At 42.0% G+C, this 21352-nt stretch overlaps 1 protein-coding gene across 1 annotated transcript in view; it reads left to right on the plus strand.

Moving 5' to 3' along the window:
• Kair1d (Kainate-type ionotropic glutamate receptor subunit 1D) overlaps positions 1 to 21352 on the plus strand; it is a 217535-nt gene that overhangs the window by 177160 nt on the left and 19023 nt on the right. Inside the window, exons 7-9 of the mRNA XM_076801924.1 lie at positions 8824 to 8844; positions 11224 to 11376; positions 17120 to 17341. Coding sequence (XP_076658039.1) covers positions 8824 to 8844; positions 11224 to 11376; positions 17120 to 17341 — 396 coding nt within the window. The remainder of the gene's footprint in view (positions 1 to 8823; positions 8845 to 11223; positions 11377 to 17119; positions 17342 to 21352) is intronic.

Consider the following 21352-nt stretch of genomic DNA (forward strand, 5'->3'; position numbering starts at 1 on the left):
CTTGGATCGATGATTGAAACGTTCTTTAATTTTGTATGTAAATCATATGACATCATGGTCATTAAAACCTTAATTTTCACGCATAAATGACCGTTCAATATTCGATAATTTCTCTTTAATGTTACACCATTTATGCGTGTTATAGTATTTTCTTCTCTCGTCGACGGATCACCTGTATTGAACATATCAGTGACAAAAACTAATTGCCTTCTTTGCGCAAGCCGATGATGCCATATAAATTATCATAAAATAACGCAGCCAGTTGGGTAGTACGGACGAGTATTACTAAATTAATACTGCGAGATACCTGCAACTGTTGATTCTACTTTTGAAGCTCTGAAATTCTCCAAATTATGGATTACTTATCGATACACTCGTTACTTATTCTCAAATTAGGTGATTTCAACGAGGCACTAATTATATTATCGTTGCCTGAATTCTGTCTACCCTTGATTCTCCGTTTTTCGTTTACACTGAATTCATAGCTAGACAAATCATACCACACTTTTAACATTATGAATCAAAAATTCAGAATTATTTGCAATACTACACACGTACGTATCGAACGAGATTTACCGGATTCTTTTACGTTTCACGGAATAATGTTAACAGACCACTCAACTGTTCTACAAAAATCCATTCCCGAATGGATAAAAAAAATAGGATAAAAGGCTAAAACATCAGCCAACAATAGTGCCAGCCGAAAATTGGGGTTTTCTATGCACAAAGGCAACACGTGTTGGGCGTTCGCGCACGGATGCGAGTGCTCGTGGCAAAACATTTATCTAGTGAACAGATTAACGAAGCATTTGCCGTTCAGTTTAATCGGCAGAACAAGTCCTACAAGCTGTCGAACCATTTGTTTTTGAAAACGCATCTGCCGGTACAGTCGAGCAGCCATTGCGCACTCGATCGCGCACTCGAACATCTCCCCGGTCTCGTGCGATTGTTTTCGCAACGTGCCGTAGGATTGGGGCATTAGGGCCGGGGAGGAGGGGGTATAGGCGAATTTTAGCGTGCACGAGTGCGAACTTAATTATCAGACGATCGTAGAGACGGCGAAGGGATTTTAACGGGTGCAGGGCTGCGGCGTCGATGTAATTTTCTCGGTGAACGAGCGTACGAACTCATCGGATCGGCCCGTATGCATGCAAATGGCACCAAGATTGTTCCGTGACGTACAGCCTAATACCCGCGCTCCCACAACAGCGCCGGGAGTCTTAATAATATTCTAATTCCACATTCTTCCCGCGGGAAATCCTATTACGCCGGCCCGGCAATTATAAGCCGGACTTTTTCCCTAATTCTTTATTTCGGAGGAACTCTCTCAAAGTACACATTTTTTAAAAAATTAGATTTGATCTCACAGTGTTGGTACTTGATCCCATCCCTAACCGTGCCAGTGATCAAACTGCCAACGTGATAGATACGTATTAACTATTCAATAGTTGAATAGCGCGGCGGAAAATTCAATTTCCCGTGGCATGTGCCATACCTCATAAGAATGCAAATACCACAAAGGCGACGGGTCTCATGCCGGAACCTATTGGTCCGAACTTTTCGGTTGCCGGCTACCGAACGATCGATAAAAGATCGTCCTGCTTGTGAAAACTTAATACTGGATCCTCGGGATTCCTCTCGACCGTGGACGATCAATCTGCATTTTTATTTCGATGGTCGGGATCGCCCCGCGGAGAGAATCACAGTTTTGTTTGCACGACCAATGAAAATACTGTTGGGATTCTCGTGTTCGAGAACCGCCACTTTCCTGTCGCCATTTTCTTAATTACAAGCCTAGAAAATTCATAGCACTCTTAACTTATTACCGTTTGCCTTATGGTTAGACTGTGGATTTTTATATAATTTTCAATTTTAACTCTTAGCACTCGAATGGCGACTGTAAGGCGTCACTAAATCATGTATCATTATCATTATTCAAAATATTTTTTACATTATTAAATTTGTTTGTATTTAATAAATTACTAAACTTTTCAGTAATGTACGAGTAAATTGCACCATTTTCGTATGTATAGCAAGAAAAAATATATGTAGAAGGGAAATATTCTAGGTTGGAAGAAATGTTTCGTTTTAGAGTTAAAATGGCTTCGAGTGCAAAGGGTTAAGAAGGTGGAAACAAATATAATCTTATTATCAGTGGTCCAGCAATGTCTTGATCTAAATCGGACGGAGCTACACGATCTTAGTCAGCAGATCTTTGGGATGGATGTACAAAATTTTTGATTTTGCAAAAACATCTGCAATCTAGTTCTAACATTTAAAGACATTTGTACGATGGAAAGCAGGCGTTGCAAACGAATAACAAATTATTGAAATCAATCCAGTTTTAGGGGTAAACGGTTTACATAAAAGTACATGAACAACGATAGGGAAAAGGAAGGCAGCGATGAAAAATGATTATGTTTTTACGAGGCTAAAAGCGACGGAGAAAATGTCGTGTAAAAATGAGAATGATATTGCAAACTCTGTTGTCAACAAACGAATTTAATATTTCCGCAGGATCGGTGCGGAAACAATTGAGGGAATGAATTGTTCTGTAACTCGGAATAGAGAAGTCGTTCCGACAGTTAACACGTTCTTGCTATTTTCATAGTCAAACGAAATTCGTAGCCAATTTCGGTGTGCTGTTCGATTGATCGAGGAAATTTCGTCACGGAAGTTACCCATGCAATTTACCCACTTCCTCTTCGTGTTCGACGCTCACATCAGTCGCATTAAACCCGCTAACGAAATAACATTGCGTTACAGACTACGCGAATGTGTGTGCACGGGAATGCTCACACCTTCGCCGCGTGTACGGGCTGCACACGCGTTTCTGCATCCATTAGACGAATCATTTGCGTTCCCTCTATTTGCTTTATATTTTGAAACGCAACGGCGGGAATTGCCGGCACGATCAATCGAATCGTTACGCGACAAAGATACAGGTTTTCACGTTTAGAAGAATTGGTCGTTCTCCGTTCTCCTCGAATAATATTGCACAATAAATTTTAACTTTTCCCCTGGCTTTTGAGAAATTTAATTTTAAAGAATATCTAATTTCTAAATTTAAGAATTTTCTCTGCTTCAACCGTGAAAGCTGTGTGAGTAAATTTAAAATTTCTCCTGAGAAGAAATAAATACGGGAAACGCTTTTAATAACAGCAACTTTATTTCGTTCGTACACGAGTGCCGAACGAAACATTATTGAGGTACAATGCGAAAGGAATTTCTCCTGAGTTCTTGCGGCAGCTACGGCCCAATTAGATCATGGCAGAAACTTCTGTCGGGGCACTTTTAATCGGGCTTAGCGGTGGAAAGGTTAAATACACTGCTCGGGTTACTCGAATTCCAGCAGAGACGCAGATGCTTCGAACACTGATCGACTCCGCCAGTTAAGAAAGCTGCAGGCTAATCTTATTATACCGGAACGGATTATTACAGAACTTCCCGGCATTCGACATCGTTAAGTTACAGAAACTTGCATAGCAAACTTCTAAATAATTCTCGAACACTTTTATGCTCGTTCGAGAGTGCACCGTGTATAGCGACTCCGGAAACTTCTTTGAATAACTTTCAAATATTTTCTCGTATAAACTGCGCACTTATGTGTGCTATTTTGCGATTCTGATAATTAAAATGCACGAAAACGTACTTTCACTCTGCCTAAGTAAAATTTTCGTTACACGTTTGTTTTATCTGCTTAGAAGACAATATAAAAACAGATATAGATACAGAAAATAACAGAGTGACTGTTATAAAAATTGAGAACATCTTTCACGCAGTCAAGAAAAAGTGTGGGAATGTTTTAACGAATCTGCTACTTGTTTTTCCATTGTGAGCATACTTCAAATTATGGCGTCACATGGTGGCAAATGGTTCGATACCGAAGGTATCCCCCATTTTTCTTTCGTCCAGTATCGACCGAGTTCTTATTCATGTTTCGCCACTAGCTAAACAAATTTATAGTAGAAAGTTTCGCGCAAGCGGAACGGGCCACCTAATTGGTAGTTCTTTGAACGGGCCACGAGCCGACATCACCGGAGCAGATTATATCATTGTGCGCATCTGGCACAGTATCAACCGCGAAAAGTTGAGCGGCGAATTTTAACGCCCGGTCATCTCACGGGAAGCAACATCTGCCGCACCCGACGCCAACCTTCAAAAAGGCTAAATTGCATCGGTTACCTCGTATGTTCGTGCAAAACTTCCTACCAACTTTTTACCGAAAGCGCTACGTGATACGTTAAGGTGTCGGGAAATCTGATGGATCACCCCCTCCCCCCGTAAACCCCCGTTTTGATATTATCAGTTGCCAGTTGATAAATTGAAATCATTTTTAACACTGCAATACTCGTGCTAAGCTCCAGCAAAAATATAATTGAACGAGAAACGTCTCATAATTGATGGCACACAATTGAAATCAGAATAACTTCTTTGTAAATGGACCAAACGACTTCAGTCTCGTCTGTCATGCTAAACGGGTTAGAAAATCGAAATTTCTAGTCTCAAATAATATATAAATATTCATGATCTTATAATAAGTAATGTGAACAAGCACGTTTTCGGAGATGTCGTCCGAACCGTTTTACATAATTGATTAATGGCTTAGCAAACTTATCGTTGAAATTTCTATATGATAGTTTCCTGTCACTTTACAGGATGATTAGGCTGAAATGTTCTACACGTTACAGAAGAACATTATTTCTTGTTTTAAAGTTTGACGAAACTTTCTAAAGTGATGTTTTTCTGTTATATATGTAAATAAATGATAATTATCTTGCCTTCGTCATTTATACTTGACGTTATGTCACAGGTAATTTGCGTTACATTAATAGACAATTCAATTTTAATTTTTTAGCAAAATAATTAAAATTCAGAAAACATGATTAGTGTTCAGGTCACACTATGGGAGCCGGGACACGTGATCCCGAAGAGACGAATTGCTCAGGAATATTTTTGTTCCATCGAGTCGGGCAGGTGAAACCGAATTTAACGAAGACCTAGGTAAAAGTGCATTTCGAGGAGTATCTATCGCGGGAAAGGGTTGGCTTTCGTGGGGTCGTTTCCTCCGCGTTATGAACGGGTCAGGGATCAAACAAGCGTGCCTCTTCGGGGAATGAAATGAATGGAGGCAGGTATAGGAAAGCTAGAAAGACCGTGGGTAAAAAGATATAAAGCTCGGCAACGTTAGGATGCCCCGGGGTGCCTTCCACCAGCCCGAGCATCCATTATTTAACCTCTCGCCGCTGATCTCGTTCAATTGTTTGCGTTTTCACAGGTGAATCTGATCTTATTTTCTGCGTTTCTATCGGCCCCTCGCGAAGCCTCCGGTTATCTAAAGACCAACGGCTTGGAATACTTTCAGAACGCCCAATGTGGCGTCAATCGCGCCGCATAGTACGCGTTTTCTGTTATTAGGTTCCTGCTCTTGGAGCGTGAAACCTTTCACTTCATTCACTGTTTTCTACTTTGGTTGGAACTTTTCTCTTCTATTTTGTCTAGTTTGGTGTGTTTCTCTGTTCGTCCACTTTTTGGTAGAATTTTTGCAGATCTTCGCCCAAACTGCGAGAATTAGAATACAAATAGAAGGTTCATTCTTCTTCTAATAGCTTTGCTGGATTCAAAATAATGTTACGACATTCACAAATTTTTGTAATCTTCCTACTTGTATTTTAAATTCCACACACCCATAGCAATTTTTCCATAACGTCTGACTTTTTTCTATGTAATTTTAGAACCAACAGCTTCCTCCTGTTAAGTCATTCACCAATTTTTGTAATCTTCTTACTTGTATTTTAAATTCCATAAACCCATAGAAATTTTTCCATAACGTCTGACTTTTTTCTATGTAATTTTAGAACCAACAGTTTCCTCCTGTTATGACATTCACAAATTTTTGTAATCTTCCTACATGTATTTTAAATCCCATACACCCATACAAATTCCTCCATAACGTCTGACTTTCTCCTATATAATTCTAGGACCAACAGTTCCCTCCTGTTATCCAGTCCACAAAAAAAAGTGTCCAACTCTCTCCACCCTCCAGTATAGAGGAGAACCAATCAGGTTAAAATATCCGTACACATGACTCCTTTTTCTTTCCGGTAGTACAGTCATTCAAACGAATTTCCGAAAGGAAGTGCAGCGGAACGAGACCCCGGGGCAATAGAGGCGCGACGAAACAGGCGATCCGGCTGATTCTTTCCGGCATTTCTTGCTGGAGTGTCACGAGAAGTGTCTCAATTAACATAATGGAATAAAGAACCGACAATAAAAAAAAAACAAAAAAGGAAAAAGGGATAGAAACAAGTTCGCCCGACGCTAATCGAAATAGAATTATCGTGCGCCCGTACTTTCTGTATTCCCGGCGTTCCCCCAATGGAATAAGCATCCAAGGGAGTGGCCGGGAGCGGCGCGTCCTATCAAAGAAATTCGTCCGAAAATTAAAAAGAGCGCCGCTGCTCGGGAAATTTGTATTCTCTCGGTCCGCTGGCTAACCCGATTTATTTCTGCGAAGCATGTCGGCCACTCGATTCCCATCGCGCGACCGGCAGAAAGAGTTCGCCGTTGCAAAAAACGGCGCTTTAATTCCGGCGAGCGCGCGGCAAAAGCGCAAGCGAAGATTCTTTCACCGTGCGTCGGTGAAAGGCCGGAACAAAAGGAACGGGTAACGGTGCGGAGGAGGGAAGGAATAGGAGGGGTGGGGGGTGGGGGAGAACGAGCAAGGAAATTCAACGAATACGGAATCGCGTTTATTGTCCTCCCCCCCCCCTCCCCGTAACTCAGCGCAATTACACGTAACAGAAAGTCATTAGCTCATAGGGGAGATCGCCGATACAGGCGGCTGCCCGGAGAGTCGCGCGAGCGCATTAGAAATTCCGCGCGAGTACTCGGATAGGCGAGCGCCGACGGGTATGTAAATACGTGTACACATGGATGCGGGAAAATTGAGCGGATGTGAGTAAATGATGGTACGTGGACGATCTTAGACCGGCGACAGACAGGAAGTCTCGTGACGCTCGATTTCCGGTGTTCCTCGGGAAACCTGACGCTCGATCGACCATCACCGCCTTCACGCCGCGCCGCGCGATACTAAACGATATTTTTCGTTGTTCGGAACACATCCGTTTTCCTCTGTACATGATGTGACACGGTCTGTGCCAAACGCGATTGAAAAAAGAATTTCTTCTTCTCGCGTTTTACCGTATGGTATAGTTTGCTCGGAGAGACCTTATTGTTCTCGCCATTAGGGCTAGATTTTTCCGTATTATTATTTAGATTTTATCCCAGATTTTTCTATATTATTATTTACACTTTCAGTTTCACTATTGGTAGTAACTAACACTCGCTGAAACTGTGTAAAACTTGAGATCCGAGAGCGAAAATATCATTTTCCCATGAAATTTATCATCCGAGAGCCCCCGGCACTAATTAATGGGGCTAAGAAGATTAAAATGAAAAATTCTTAATCCATGGCGAAAGGGTTAACGGGGATACGGATAGAACCTCATTTGGCAACTGGCTCAGAACGGAGCTCGGCTCAGAACGAAACTGAAAGAGGAAATGATCCCCGGCGAGGAGGTAACCTACAGGCGATCCCTTTAAAACCGGCGTGCTAGCGGTGGAAAGCATGCTCTAAAATAGGTGTCTCATTCATTGGGAATTTATCAGAGGAAAAGTTCCGGGCGTTTTCCCGATACAGTCGAAATAGAAGTCGAAGAGACTCGACGCAGCCGCGGTTGCGCCGGCGAAATTTCCTGCGGTGGAATTTAATAATAACCGTGCAGCTTTCATCGTTGTTTTCGACGCCGATTGCGAAGACGGACAAACCTCGGACGAGTTAATCCCGCCGACCCTTTTACAAGCCGATTCGCGAAAGTTTCGCCGGGCATTCGCCGTTCTTGCGTCCGTTGATCTCCGAGTACTTCGTATTTCGTGAAATTGAATTCGCGACCGGATAGTTCCGCGAGTTTTTTTCGCTGCGGGGACGTACTAATGACATCCTCATAAAGAAATCCACGGCACCCGATAGATGAGCGGAAAATTAATCGCCGGTTTACGGTATTTTGTGGTTCGGTGCTTGCACAGGGTCTTTCAAAATCATATGACCACTATAGCGTGATTCTGCACCTTCGGATGGGTGGACATTATTCATTTATATGGAATATATTTGCTACGAGTAGACGTGTTATGTGAGTTCACATTTTCGTAGACTGAAAAATCTGAGAGTCCAGAGAACTGCTATTAAATTAAATGCGGAATTAAACGTATTAAATTTTAACGCAATTTAATGCAACGTCGATATCCGTGTTCTAATTATCGATATGTCGCAGGCACCGTTTTGAACAAAATCATACTGATTAACTAGAATCACGTGCACAGGACAGCTGATCGTTAGAATTACACATGAATTGCTAAATGCTTCTTGCTGTAGATAATTCTGAAACTAGAAATGGGCGTTACGTAGGTATTAGAGTCGTTTGGTAGCCGTTTGATCGTACCTGCGTAAATTAATGAATCATTGTACGATTATACAACACGTATTCGTTGGAGTCATCGTTTATCACGGCAGATGTTCATATTTTCAACCTTTTGATTCTATGAAACAAGAGATATAACATATTTGAATACACGCTTTTGTTTTCTAAATAATGCCTGCAGATGTCATTTCACATTTCGAATGCGTAATATTCCTCTATATTTTCCGAACCTGTAACATTTCAAACAGTTTTGCTGGGAACTGTATGCCACGCACACGTGTAAATAAAATTCATCGTTTCTTCGAATAATGAATAACTTCTGTTTCATGCGCACGCGGAGCAGAACAACCTCACCTGCATAAAGGTAAGACCTGGCAAATTTCCATGCACTTTGCACATGCTCGTTCAACTTTACACACGCATAACTTTTTAACTACTGACCCCCTGGATTTAAAACTTGGGTTTTCGGCATTTTCACGCCAAAATCTACGGGGTTACATAAAAAAAAGTTCCAAGTTTCTGGTTTCCCGAGGCAAAGTTTAACCCTATTCTCCATTTATTAATGAAATCGTTGGCTACAAGTGATTTCTATTAAATCGTTCCGATTATATTTATGATTGTCACATAAGCAGTGATAGTTGACACTGCACACTGCAGTATTAAATATGCAGTTGCTCGGTTTTTGAAGAATTTATTCTGAAATTACGACGACCAGCGATAACGTCGTAACTCGGAGCGCGTTGACAACGGATTTACGATTAACGGCTAGATAAACGTAATGCCGGGCGACTTCTACAAAATAGTCTATTACGAATGAATTATTATTACCGCGACTTGATCGCAAATGTCAAACTGTTCGGCCGTGAAAACCGCACGAGCGCGTACGCGCGAACGTGAAAAGTCACGCTCGCACGAAACTACACAATGCGGTGTCCGCGTCGTGTTTCCGGCTCGTGTTCAGTGTGAACGCGGTTAATAGGATGATATAAAATCGCTGGCGCAGGAGCGGCAACGTGGTCGAAAAATTCGAGGAAGTAAAACTTACTGGTTCAATATTTGCGAGGTAAAACGAATATTGAACTTTACTATTCGAGGAGCGAGTACATTGTTCAACCTGTTCTGGAAGTTGTGAAAGCGGGAATTTCTCGGAGGCAGCGATCACATATTTTATCAAATTTATTTCTGAAATTACGAAGCATCATTATTTTTTCAGTCAAGTAATTCATTTAAGAATTAATTTCTGATATTTCACAATTTTAAAATGTAGTCGATATTTTGTACTGTTCATTCATGCAAGTGATACATGTCTTCTACAATTTTTCATTAAAACTTGTAATTGGACTGCAGGATCTTTATGCAAGATAAAAAGTTTCGTTGTAAGAAACAGGAATTATATAAAATGAGTTTGTTCTTTTAATAATTATGTCGAAAGCAGTGTGACGACATTCTTAAATTCGTGTTTCACCTACTCAGTTGTGTCACAGATGCATGAAATCAGCAGTCTACTTGTGATTAATTAGTACACCGACAATTCCGATTATTATTCAAAATATCGAGATTGATCTTCTTCCTATCTCTTTTAACTTGAAAATGGGATTTGACAAAGTTTGATCAGACGCTGTCGAATTTAATCAAGCATGATCACGTAAGTTCGAATCTGCTCAGATTGGATTGAATTTGAACCAATCCGATAAAGGTTTCACATACACAAAGTAGATCGTCTAACACGCACACCTGCAAATTTGCATGTTCTTAAAGGCCGTAGAGACATTCCACATCTTTAGTTCAATGAAACTGAATTAATACGTTGTCTGTCAAAATAACTCATTTTATATAACAATCGAGAATAATCTGCTTATCTTCATACGAAACATTATTTAAACGACGCTTTGTATCTGGCAATAACTCTTAACTTTTTACGCATTCTGTCGACTGGATTAATCTTGAAGCGTATTAGATGATCTGCCGCATTTAGTATCGAAATAAAGAAGCTCCCGCCGTAGTCTCCCAGAACAATGATCCCTAAATCGAATTGTAAATCTCCGAAGATACAACATAAACACAAAAGTACGTCGCGAAGAAGCTGTTTCCGGGACACTGACAATCCCTGGGAAAGTCTATAAAGTGGTAGTTCGCGCTAAGCCTTTTAATTTCGCGTAGCGCGCGTTGTTCGAGCAATCTCGTGTCGCAACATAAACGCGAATCAGAAACACGATTGGTTTCAGGGTAAATAGCCCTCGAGCCGGCCCTCGTAAAATCCTGTAAGGATATTGGTTGTCCGGAATGGAGGTACGGGCGTCGATAGGGTACGGGTTCGAGACGTTGGAGGGTTTTGTTGGTGCCGGCCGAATGTCGCGCGAAATATAAACGGCGAGGCGAACAGAGGCGTTGATTCGCCATGAAATTGTGGAAACGCGGGCGACCGAGCCCGCGGATTCTCGTCTGTGGAAATTCCGTCAGCGACGAAAGAGACGAAATCGTTCGATGAAACCGTGCGATACGGATTCCCTTTTACGAGCAAGAATGCCGCTCGTTCGTCCCCGCTCATAAACGGCAATTCCGACCCGGTAACAGGCGAATTTCGTTCGAATCGATTCGCTTTAAACGCGCTCGTGATCTGATTTACATCGCGGCGCGGTCGTTGCTCGAATTTGTCGTGAATTTGTGCGCCGCCATCGCACGCGACCCTTGCGGAAACTGTTCGGGACCGTTCGCAATTTTCACTGTTTCGAAATGTTTTCAGACTGAGACGTCCCTGATGTACGACGCCGTGCATCTATTCGCGAAAGCGCTCCACGACTTGGACACCTCGCAGCAGATCGACATCAACCCCCTCTCCTGCGAATCGACCGACACCTGGCCGCATGGATACTCGTTGATCAATTATATGAAGATTGTGAGTACCTTCATTCTCTTGTATTTCTAGTCATAGTCGATATATGTCAACTATACGGGTCTTGACAGTGACGTGTATCGTCCAGGAGACATGCCCGAGCCGTGTTTTGTTTCCACTCCTCGGCTCACAGCTTCGTGGCTACTCACCGGGTATACCTCGCGGTAGTGGGGATAATTCCGTGACGTTTATTGTCCAGGCCTTGGCGACATATATATAGAGAAACTGTGTACTGTTAACGGTTTGATTGTTCGCCATCAGAAATTCGGTTATGTAGAAATCTGGAACGTGTAATGCAATGTTAATGGGGAATGGTTAATTTAATCGAACTAAAACGTATCGGTTTACACCACTAAAGGGCAAGTTGATACTGCGGTCAGGTATATTGATATACCCGTAAAGTTTACGAGGAAAGCGATACATTTGATCTATCGATTGTTAGACGGTCGACGGGAGTTGCTCACGAACAATTTATGTATTCGTTTTATAAAAAGGTGTAATTAATTAAATCATAGTTGACACGATCACTCGAAAAATCCTTAAGTATTTGAACACTAAATTTCCGAATTGTGAAAAATCGTCGATATTTGACAATTTCGTGAAAAAGAAAATAGTACAGATGGGAAACCACTGTAAATCTGTCCCCAGTTGAAAAGTGCAATTATTAACTTTTCCCAAATTGCATCGTGGCACGGTTTCCGCAAATTGTTCTCCGGTCGGTAATGTGCTGAGTGGAAATGCATCAAAACCCATCGAAAGCGTTCGAAAAAATGTTTTCCAAGAGGTGAATCGAAACGAGGGAGAGAGAGGTCCGCTGCACCGCGACAAAAGAGGTTAATTCTATTGGGCCCTTAATTGTGTTACGATGTCGTTTGGGACACTCCAATTGCAAGCGACGCGGGCGATCAGGAAACGTTGTTTGCGTGACGATGACGTCGCAGTCTCGTCGTTCCGATGGGAAAACGGCCTATAACGTGATTGGGCAAAGAGAAAGAAAGGACTGTCGCACTGGGAAGTAGAAATCAAGTTATCGGGTTAACATCGTGCTTTCGAACCGGCAGCCATTTTTCTGTCGGATCCTGCAGAACTTTGCGCAAGCACCATTTAAACAGTGACATCGTGCCGCGGTATCGGAAATCATTTAAATCCACAGAGTTCGGGGACTTGGTCTGCAACGTTTCCTCGTAAATGTAATCACTGGACTGCGGTCATTTATGCAAAGTAGAAACCGCCCACGTGGACTGCAAGGTACCGAAGCTAAACGGAAATGTATTTATTCTGTTAACAATTCTAGTAAGTCGAATAGATTAGACGTACGCCAAAGTGTTACTCTTTTCTTACAATTTTCTTTCTGTCACATACGACGAACATTCATATAAGATACCGCTTTATTACCAACACTAGGTCAAAGTTTCCAAAAAAAAATGAAACAAATGATATTCCATCGTCGATCGCCGCAGCTCGCATTACCGCCGTAGGAAAAAGTGGTGGAACGAAAGGCTCAACTAGCGGAATGCAAATGAAGCACGCGATATCGCGCCGAATAACAACGTAAACACACGTGACACGGCTGGAAATCCGGTTACGTCAAAAATCAGTCGCGCCGATAACGAGATACGACACCGACAACTATTTTTTCCGGTGCTTTTATTATTTTTTTTTTTTTTTTAATATCTCCACTCACTAACGATGTACCGAACGTTATTATTCATCAAACACCGGGACCGGTAGCCACGCGACATTTGGATCGCGTTGTCGTTCGTGCTCGCGCGTCCTGGCATCGTTGTAATAATGTTTGCCAGCGATATAAAAAATAGCTTCCGGTCGAACAGCAAACCGGGACAGCGTCGCCTTCAATTTCGCTAATTACTGCGCGTAATCGAGAACAGGAATACGCCGGGGGAGGGGGAAAGGGAGAGAGAGGATTGTTCCGAACGCGTAGAAACGACGGGTCGGCCGCGTAAATTGTCCCCGAAAATTCGGTCGAAGCGTCAAAGCTGACCCAGTAATTATGCCGGTAATGACCGCGCTCGCCAATTTTCCTATGCCGGTTGCTGTTTGACGGCCGCCGGGCACAGCGACCCGAATTTACCGCGGTATCGGCTCGAGCATTCGCATTTCGCGTCGCGATCACGATGCACCGGTTGCACGACAATTCCCGGCGACCGGGAACACGCCGAAATATTTTTCCGCTCGGCGGCTCTGAAATTCCCCCGAAAATTCGAGGATTTAGCGCCGCGCGAATGATCATGACGTTGAATAAACGAAATACGGGCGAACGAACGAACGAACGAACGAACGAACGTACGAGCGAGCCTGCACGACGTTTCGGCCAGATGAATTCGAGTAGCATGCTCGATCGGTTCGTGAGTCATTGATTAGTACCAGTCACCGAGAATATCGCGTGTAATTATGCCGCACATGTCGACTCGCAAACATGTAGTTCATATTCCCGTCCACGGTTTGTTTCGGACAGGAGCCGACGATGCGAGGACGCTTACTTCAATGTTTCAAGTCGCCGTGACGCGGAAACTATCGAATCGAATCGCGCACCAGTCAACTCTGACAGCCAAGGAATATTGGCATAGCCACTCGACGCCCCTCCCCCACCCTCTCGCCGCCCAGTTTATTCACCATTTCCGCTGTCCAATCAACTGATAAGCAATGTTTTTGAGTGGTCGATCATCGCGGTTATTCGTTGAATCACAGATTTTTTGTTTTGGAAAACGTTATCACGTTACAATTTATGGCGAATAACTTTAACCCTTAGCACTCGAATGGCGACTGTAAGGCGCCACTAGAAATTGCTGTATCATTATTCAAAATATTTTTTACATTGTTAAATGTGTTTGTATTTAATAAATTACTAAACACTTCGGTATCGTACGAGTATATTGCACCATTTTCGTATGTATAACATGAAAAATATGTATATAGAAGGGAAATATTCTAGGTCAGAAGAAATGTTTCGTTTTGGAGTCAAAATAGCTTCGAGCGCAAAGGGTTAATATTCTGGCACCATCTTTACTTTGCCGAATTATAATTTTGTTCGTAACGAGAAAAGAATTTACATGGTCAGGGATGACATTGAGGTACTTTGATGAGGTCACAATGGTGTAAATTCTATTTACATAATTTACAATACTTGATGAATAATGGATTTTGAATGAAACAATATCTGATTTGAACATTACATCCATTTTTGGATACTTTTCAGAATTAATAATCTTTTTATTATTTTTTATATCACTTGGAAAATGATTGCAGTATTTCGAAATCGCAAAGTATTTATTGCAACATATAAGTGGCCGCGGTCATAAAAAATTACGATGAGTATTTCGCTGATTGGAATCTTGCAATTATTTTCTCGTAAAATTCTAGCTAAAAATGTTAAAAGAGTCATTTCTTTGCATAACAGCAATCGACAATTTCTTAACCAGTCCATAACCGAAGGTACACTCCCGTTTCCATGTTACATCCGCCCATAACGCGGCAACTAAATGCTGTTCGCTCGTATATTTCTCGTTACACGGAGGGCCATCCACGCTAATCGATGTCGTGTGTATAGTAATTCATGTTTCTCGAGGCATATTATCAGCACCCGATCCCGGGAATGATAGCTTCCATGTAACGACGGCGAAAGCTAAACGAAGAAAAACAGTTCCCTTTTCTAAAAAATATTTTTCATATATTCCATTCCAGAAAATATCAACATACTAATTTTTAAAGAGACTTACAACGTTCACCACTCAATGATATCAAGCCTAATTTAACCCTTTGCACTCGAAGCTCTTTTTACTCCAAAACGAAACATTTCTTTCGACCTAGAATATTTCTCTTCTATATATTTTGTTTTCATGTTATACATACGAAAATGGTGCAATTTACTCGTACAATACTGAAGTGTTTAGTATATTTATTAAATACAAACAAATTTAATAACGTAACAAATATTTTGAATAATGATACAGCAATTTTTAGTGGCGCCTTACAGTCGCCATTCGAGTGCTAAGGGTTAATTAAATAATTTTCCTTAACAGAAAATTAATTTCAACTTGAGAAATTTAAACGTCAGTCAACTGACTCGCCAGAAAAGTGTAAGAAAAATTCGAAAGGTGGAAAATCAATTTGATGTCGGGTCCGAGGGGTGACGACAAAATTTTCCTTCACACTCAAAAATAAAGTATGGAGGTTAAAAAAGTGGAGAGATCAGTTCTGGAGCTGATCGCTTTTTCCTAAGATCTGACAGCAGCGATCTTCAGTTTGGTGGCGGGGGTTATATCTCCGCTCGCTACGCGAGCAGAGTTTATCGGTGGACATATTGCGCGCGTAAGGGTGCGTAACGTGGAGGGGACGCGGCCAGGGGTGAGCAGGAGGAAATTAATTTCGCGGAATTATGGACATCGATCGGCCGTCCGGGCAACGTAATAAGCCATTATAACGATATGCTTAATCTGACTGGTCCTACCCCTCCCCCCGCCGGCGTTCAGCCGCTTATTAACGAGCGCCACGAGTGCTGCCATGTGCAACGCACCGCGAGCATCCCTGGTACTGGTGACGGACGACGCGCAGTAAACTGTGCCGGCGCAGAAGGCGGGACGGCTCTTCCTATGTTCCGCCGATTGTTCTGCCCAAACAATGGAAAGTTACTCCCCGGGTTAAACGAACCCGTCCCGTCGGACCCCCCGTTGACAAATTATAGCCCTCGCGGTTTTGCCAGCGAGAGAATCCTAGCTGACGCCGACCCTTGTCGCCCAACTGCCGGATAGCACGAAAACCGAGCGTGTCATCGCGCGGCACACGAGTCGATCGCGTGATTCCCGGTTGCGACCACTTCACAATCGCCGGGGAGATGTCCGTCGAATCGATGTTGATCAGCGGAACCGTTTGACGAGCTGTTCCGCGTGTCCGTTTTGCTATATTTGTAGCCCAATCCCGATTTTCGGACGCTCCGGGTAAAAGGGGACTTTTCGACGTCCAATCTGTTAGGTGCTGGGGATATTTTCCGTCCAGTTTTTCGGGAGTTGAGTTAAATTTTTTTTTTTAAACCTTCGGGGACGAAGGAGGATCTGAACTTTATAATAATCGGTCGAATAGGCGTCTCCGTTAAAGTGAAGGGACGTCGAGGACCAAAAATCGACTGATTGAAATTATTATGAGAAGTAATCGAATGTAATAGATCGAATGCAACAGAGTAAAAATATTTACAGAATTTGTTACTAGGAATTGTATTACATCATTACTAGGAATTTGTAATTTTATGTTTAACACTAGGTTTACGGGGCCCGTCAAAATGACGGATTCTAATATTTTTAATTTACGATTATTGAGATTGCGAAGATCCATCTACATGGAATTACTCGACGAACTTATTTCCTTAGGTATATATTATTTAAGAAATGGCTGAAAACTTGACTAGACACATTCTTCTTATTTTTATAAAGTAATGTAAAATACTCGCTTTTAATGCTGCGTAAACCTAGTGTTAATTAACAGCTGCGTGGAGATACCATTTTATTCAGTTACCTTCGCTGTTTCAAGAAGTTATTTTAGCGAACTATTATCCGTGACTAAATACATAAATATGAAAAGTATTTACACGTGGAAGATATTGAATAGAAAATAATTGAGACGAATATTTTCTAGTTATTTGAAATTGTGTTGAATTTGGGTCACTGAATTTCCAGCGATTGGCTGTATCGGAGGTAGCATTTCGTTACAGAACACGTTCGGTATTTGTTTTCAGGTCGAAATGACTGGACTCACAGGAATCATCAAATTTGATCACCAAGGATTCCGCTCGGACTTCATTCTTGATATCATCGAACTGAATAACAAGGAGGGACTGAAGAAAATAGGAACGTGGAACAGCACGAAGGGAATAAACTTCACAAGAAGCTACAAGGAAGAGTACACCCAGATCGTGGAGAATCTTCAAAATAAGACTTTCATCGTGACAACCATACTGGTGAGTGTACGACCATTCGTAATACAAAAAGAAACCATGGTAGTTATTTGTCCTTCGAAATAGAAATAAATTTCTGTGGTTTCTTTATTACTTCCAAATCAAGTTGATGTTACTCCATCACTATTTACATTACTTTTCGACATCGTTTAACAAACATCGTTATACATAAATATTTTATGACGGTACAAGTTGACTGTACCAAGAAAAATTCAGCAAATATGATAGCTCGGAAAATTATATAAATTATTGCAGTTTTTCACATATCCGAACTTTTTGAATCAATTAAATCAAACAAATGAATTCTCGTGTTGCCTTTTTACAAAACTTCTAAATATATTATGTATACTTTCTTATACTGTGTATCAATCCGAAAACCAAATTAACAAAATGCAACGATTTATAATTATATTGTAGTATAGTTACATTAATTCATATTTATAGTTACAGAAGTCAGAATCGTTACTTGTCAGGTACCCTTTTAAGCGGAGTGACATGATTTTACTAATGCAACATTATAGCTGATGAATAGACAACTTCAACGATGTATGTCGTCCTACAAATTCGCTTTGGCCGAGTAATACGCTAATTACTGCTTTAATTAACTTCCCGCTTCCGTGCATTTAATAATACGAATTAAATCAACATTGAATTTCTTGCATAACTCCTCCAAAGGGGTATCTGCATAAAAAGAAAAAATACATTATTCTATTTTAAAAAAGGCCGAAACTATAAAATTTCGTAGAACATAGCCTTCAAAAGAAAGTCTTCTCGATCTCAATAATTGCCCCTCTCACAGAAACACTTTTTAAACACCTTTTCTTGAATCATCAACCCCTTCCCTTCTAACAGTATCAATTCCTTTTAAATCGGAAAACAATTTTGCAACCACAAACTAGAATTTGTAATAAGAACCGAACCATTGAATATTGATTTTGCAGCAACACAGATTATTTTATTTTCCATCGGTGCGCATTTAGAGCGCCGGACGAAATGATGTACGTTTCGAGGGTTGAATTAATTCGGATTCAACGAATCTCGATGCCATTTATTTACCGCAATGCACAAACGACTAATTTTCGTTATGCGGTCGGATATGTATTAAAAACAACGAAGCTATTTCCGCTCGGAACGTCGGACAACGCGAGCCAGCATTTCGAGTGACCGTGTCATCGCGGGAAAGTGAAATCTATCCGTCGCGCTTGTCCGCGGGATCTCGAATAACCGGCTCATATCAGAACGCTGTTTATTTGCCACTCCATCCTGCTCTGAATTTTTAATTTTCGTGTCTTCCGGGCGGCGGGTAGGTAAATCATCCGCGTATCGTTAAAACCTGGACTGTTTGTTTTCCCGGAATGAAAAGGAAACAGAAACGGAGTTGAGCGAACGCTGCGCGGAAGCGAGTTATTTCCTTTTCCTTTTGCTCTCTCCGCCCTCTGCCAGCTCGTTAGATTTCTCTCGGTTTTTCCCCTCTCTCTCTCTCTCTCTCTTTCTCTCTCCCCTCTCCATTTTGCGGGAACCGAAGAAAGCCACCGGCGAAAGGAAACTCGGGGACGCCTGGTGTACGCGATTTAATTGAAGTTTTCACGGCGAGACCGACCGGCGGAGGGGGTCTCGCGCGTTACTTATTCTCGCGCTAATTGCGGCGACAAGTAATGCACTCGCGAATGTATTAACTGGCTCGAAAGTTCACGAGGAGAAGTGTCGGCGAGAACGTCGAGCCCCCCGGTCGCGCAGCCACGAGATAAGAGTCCTTAGCACACCCGAGGAGACGCCGCTCGACGGTGCTCTGGAAACTTGAACGATGTAACGTCGGTTCTTGAAAACCGGGTCCCCGGTTACCCACCGTCTCTATTTACGAGGATATTAATCGGATCCTGCGTCGTTGAACGCGCACTCGAACCCTCCCGGCGAGGCTCCTTTTGCCAGCCGAAAATCCCGAAGTTTGCGCACGGCGACGGAGACTACGTTCGGCGAACTACGGCGTTAGGCGAGACCCGGCAATTAGAGAATTCGACGCTGCCGGGACGTTTTACAGTCCTTCTCCGAGTTACGCCCAGTTTACGTAACTTCTTACCGGCAGCTTCCGGAATGAGAAAGGAGGAATCGATTATAGAGAGCAACGCCAGGACCCTCGTGAACCGGACGATTTGTTGGCAAACCTTACACCGTTCCGAGCGGAACTGCGTTCTTTGCCCATTAAAACGTGTTTGCACTTTTACGCGAGGACTTTTTGGGTACACGCGAGTAATCCGAATGTATAGGAAGGTCGTGATTAGACTGAGAAATTTAAGCATTTATCGCAAAAAGTACCGGTTGGGTCGCTCGGACTAGAGTGCTAGAGGATTTCTTGGCAAACGTCAGACCATTCCAAACGGAACTGAGTTCTTGTCCGTTTAAATGTCCTTCCAGTTTTATGCTGGACCACTTAGGTAGGATTTTCTGGGCACGCTTGAGTAATCTAAATCCGTAGAAATGCCATGATTAAACTATCCCCACTCCGACGATCACTGATGAGATTTAATTATTAAAATTATAAGAGGAAGAAATGCGTGCCCGTTGAATTTCTACGCTTTCCAAGTCGCTCTCACATTAATTTCTATACTCTCGTTTCAAAACTAGAATTCTCGTGTTTAATTTCACGTAAAGCTGCCATCCTTTATAATCTATTGATTAACGTTCAAATAAGAACTTCTCGCATCAATATCGTATAGATACATGTGGGTGTGATTTAAAATATCTAAATGTCAATAAAGTATACCTTAACTCATCGATTACTCTAAACGTTTTTAGTAACAATATGTTGTCTTACGCCCTTCCAGTTGAATTAACAACATCTAGTAGGATTAATGTAAATTTCATCCATTGCACAGTAAGGAATGTCGTTTTTAATCAGATGTTCTTGTACATTCATTAAATCTCCCACGTGTATATCACATACAACATGACTCGGACATTGCTCACGTAGTGCGTTAACATTCGTTTGGAAGTTAACATAAACGTTTTCCAAAATACCAAAAGCCTAACATCGACTCGTTCGCCACGGATGAGCAGCGAAAGAAAGCCAACCGAGACAGGAGCACGCCATTTTAATCGCGAGCACGCGCTCGCCGTACATGCATATTTCATTTCTCTCTTGTGCCCGGCGCAAATCACGGTTGCGTTAATTAAGCAGCGTCGGAGCGCGAAAGGAGCCGTGGACTCCTGAATTTTCATATTTGCCGAAACGGCCTGCCTGCCTGCCTGCCCCGCACGCCGGAGAATATGGCGTTTGACGCGCGCGCGCGCGTGAACGCGTCCCTACGTGAGGTTCTATTGGTTTAACCGGTGACCTGGCTGTTCACGTTCGTGTGCACGTATTCAAACCCCGTGCACGGCAACGAGGGTTCGTGTGTACGTGCTACCTGTGCAAGTACCTACAGGGTCGGCCACTAAAAACTGGCCGCCATGATATCCGTTCTTCGTTCGATGCTGCGGAGCATATATTACAGGAAATGCGAAAAAAGACTCGCACGATCTCATTCAATGTTGCAAAAATATCAAAATTGTTATTCCATTGTATTGGACGATTGCAATGGCCCGTGCTCGATTTGGAAATAAAGCGGTTACCTGTTGACCCCTTGCGCCAAGATTTATTCTGCGGTTGCAGCCATTAGAACTTCTTCGTGGTTCGCATTTTCTGAGAAGAAGAAGAAGAAAATTAATTTCAGAAAATGTTATAGTTATTTGTAGTTAGATATACAAGCTCTTCTCTAAATTTTCAGCTTCAGTATCAGGTTCTCTATGCAGACCTATGCAGATTAAAATGAATTTTTACGTTGATATATTCGTTGTACTAAACTTGATTAGGATCTGTAACATGCAAGAAAGTTGGAGGATTACTCAGTATCATGCATTTAATTTTGTGCAATTTTTATTTCATTTAATAACTTACTTTGATTTTATGGAATTTTTGGGGTTTCTAGTTTGGCGATCAAAGTGTTAAATAAATCTTAATTTTCAATTGAAAACCCC

This window comes from Halictus rubicundus, chromosome 16 (assembly GCF_050948215.1).
Source record: "Halictus rubicundus isolate RS-2024b chromosome 16, iyHalRubi1_principal, whole genome shotgun sequence".
Taxonomy (NCBI): Eukaryota; Metazoa; Arthropoda; class Insecta; order Hymenoptera; family Halictidae; genus Halictus; species Halictus rubicundus.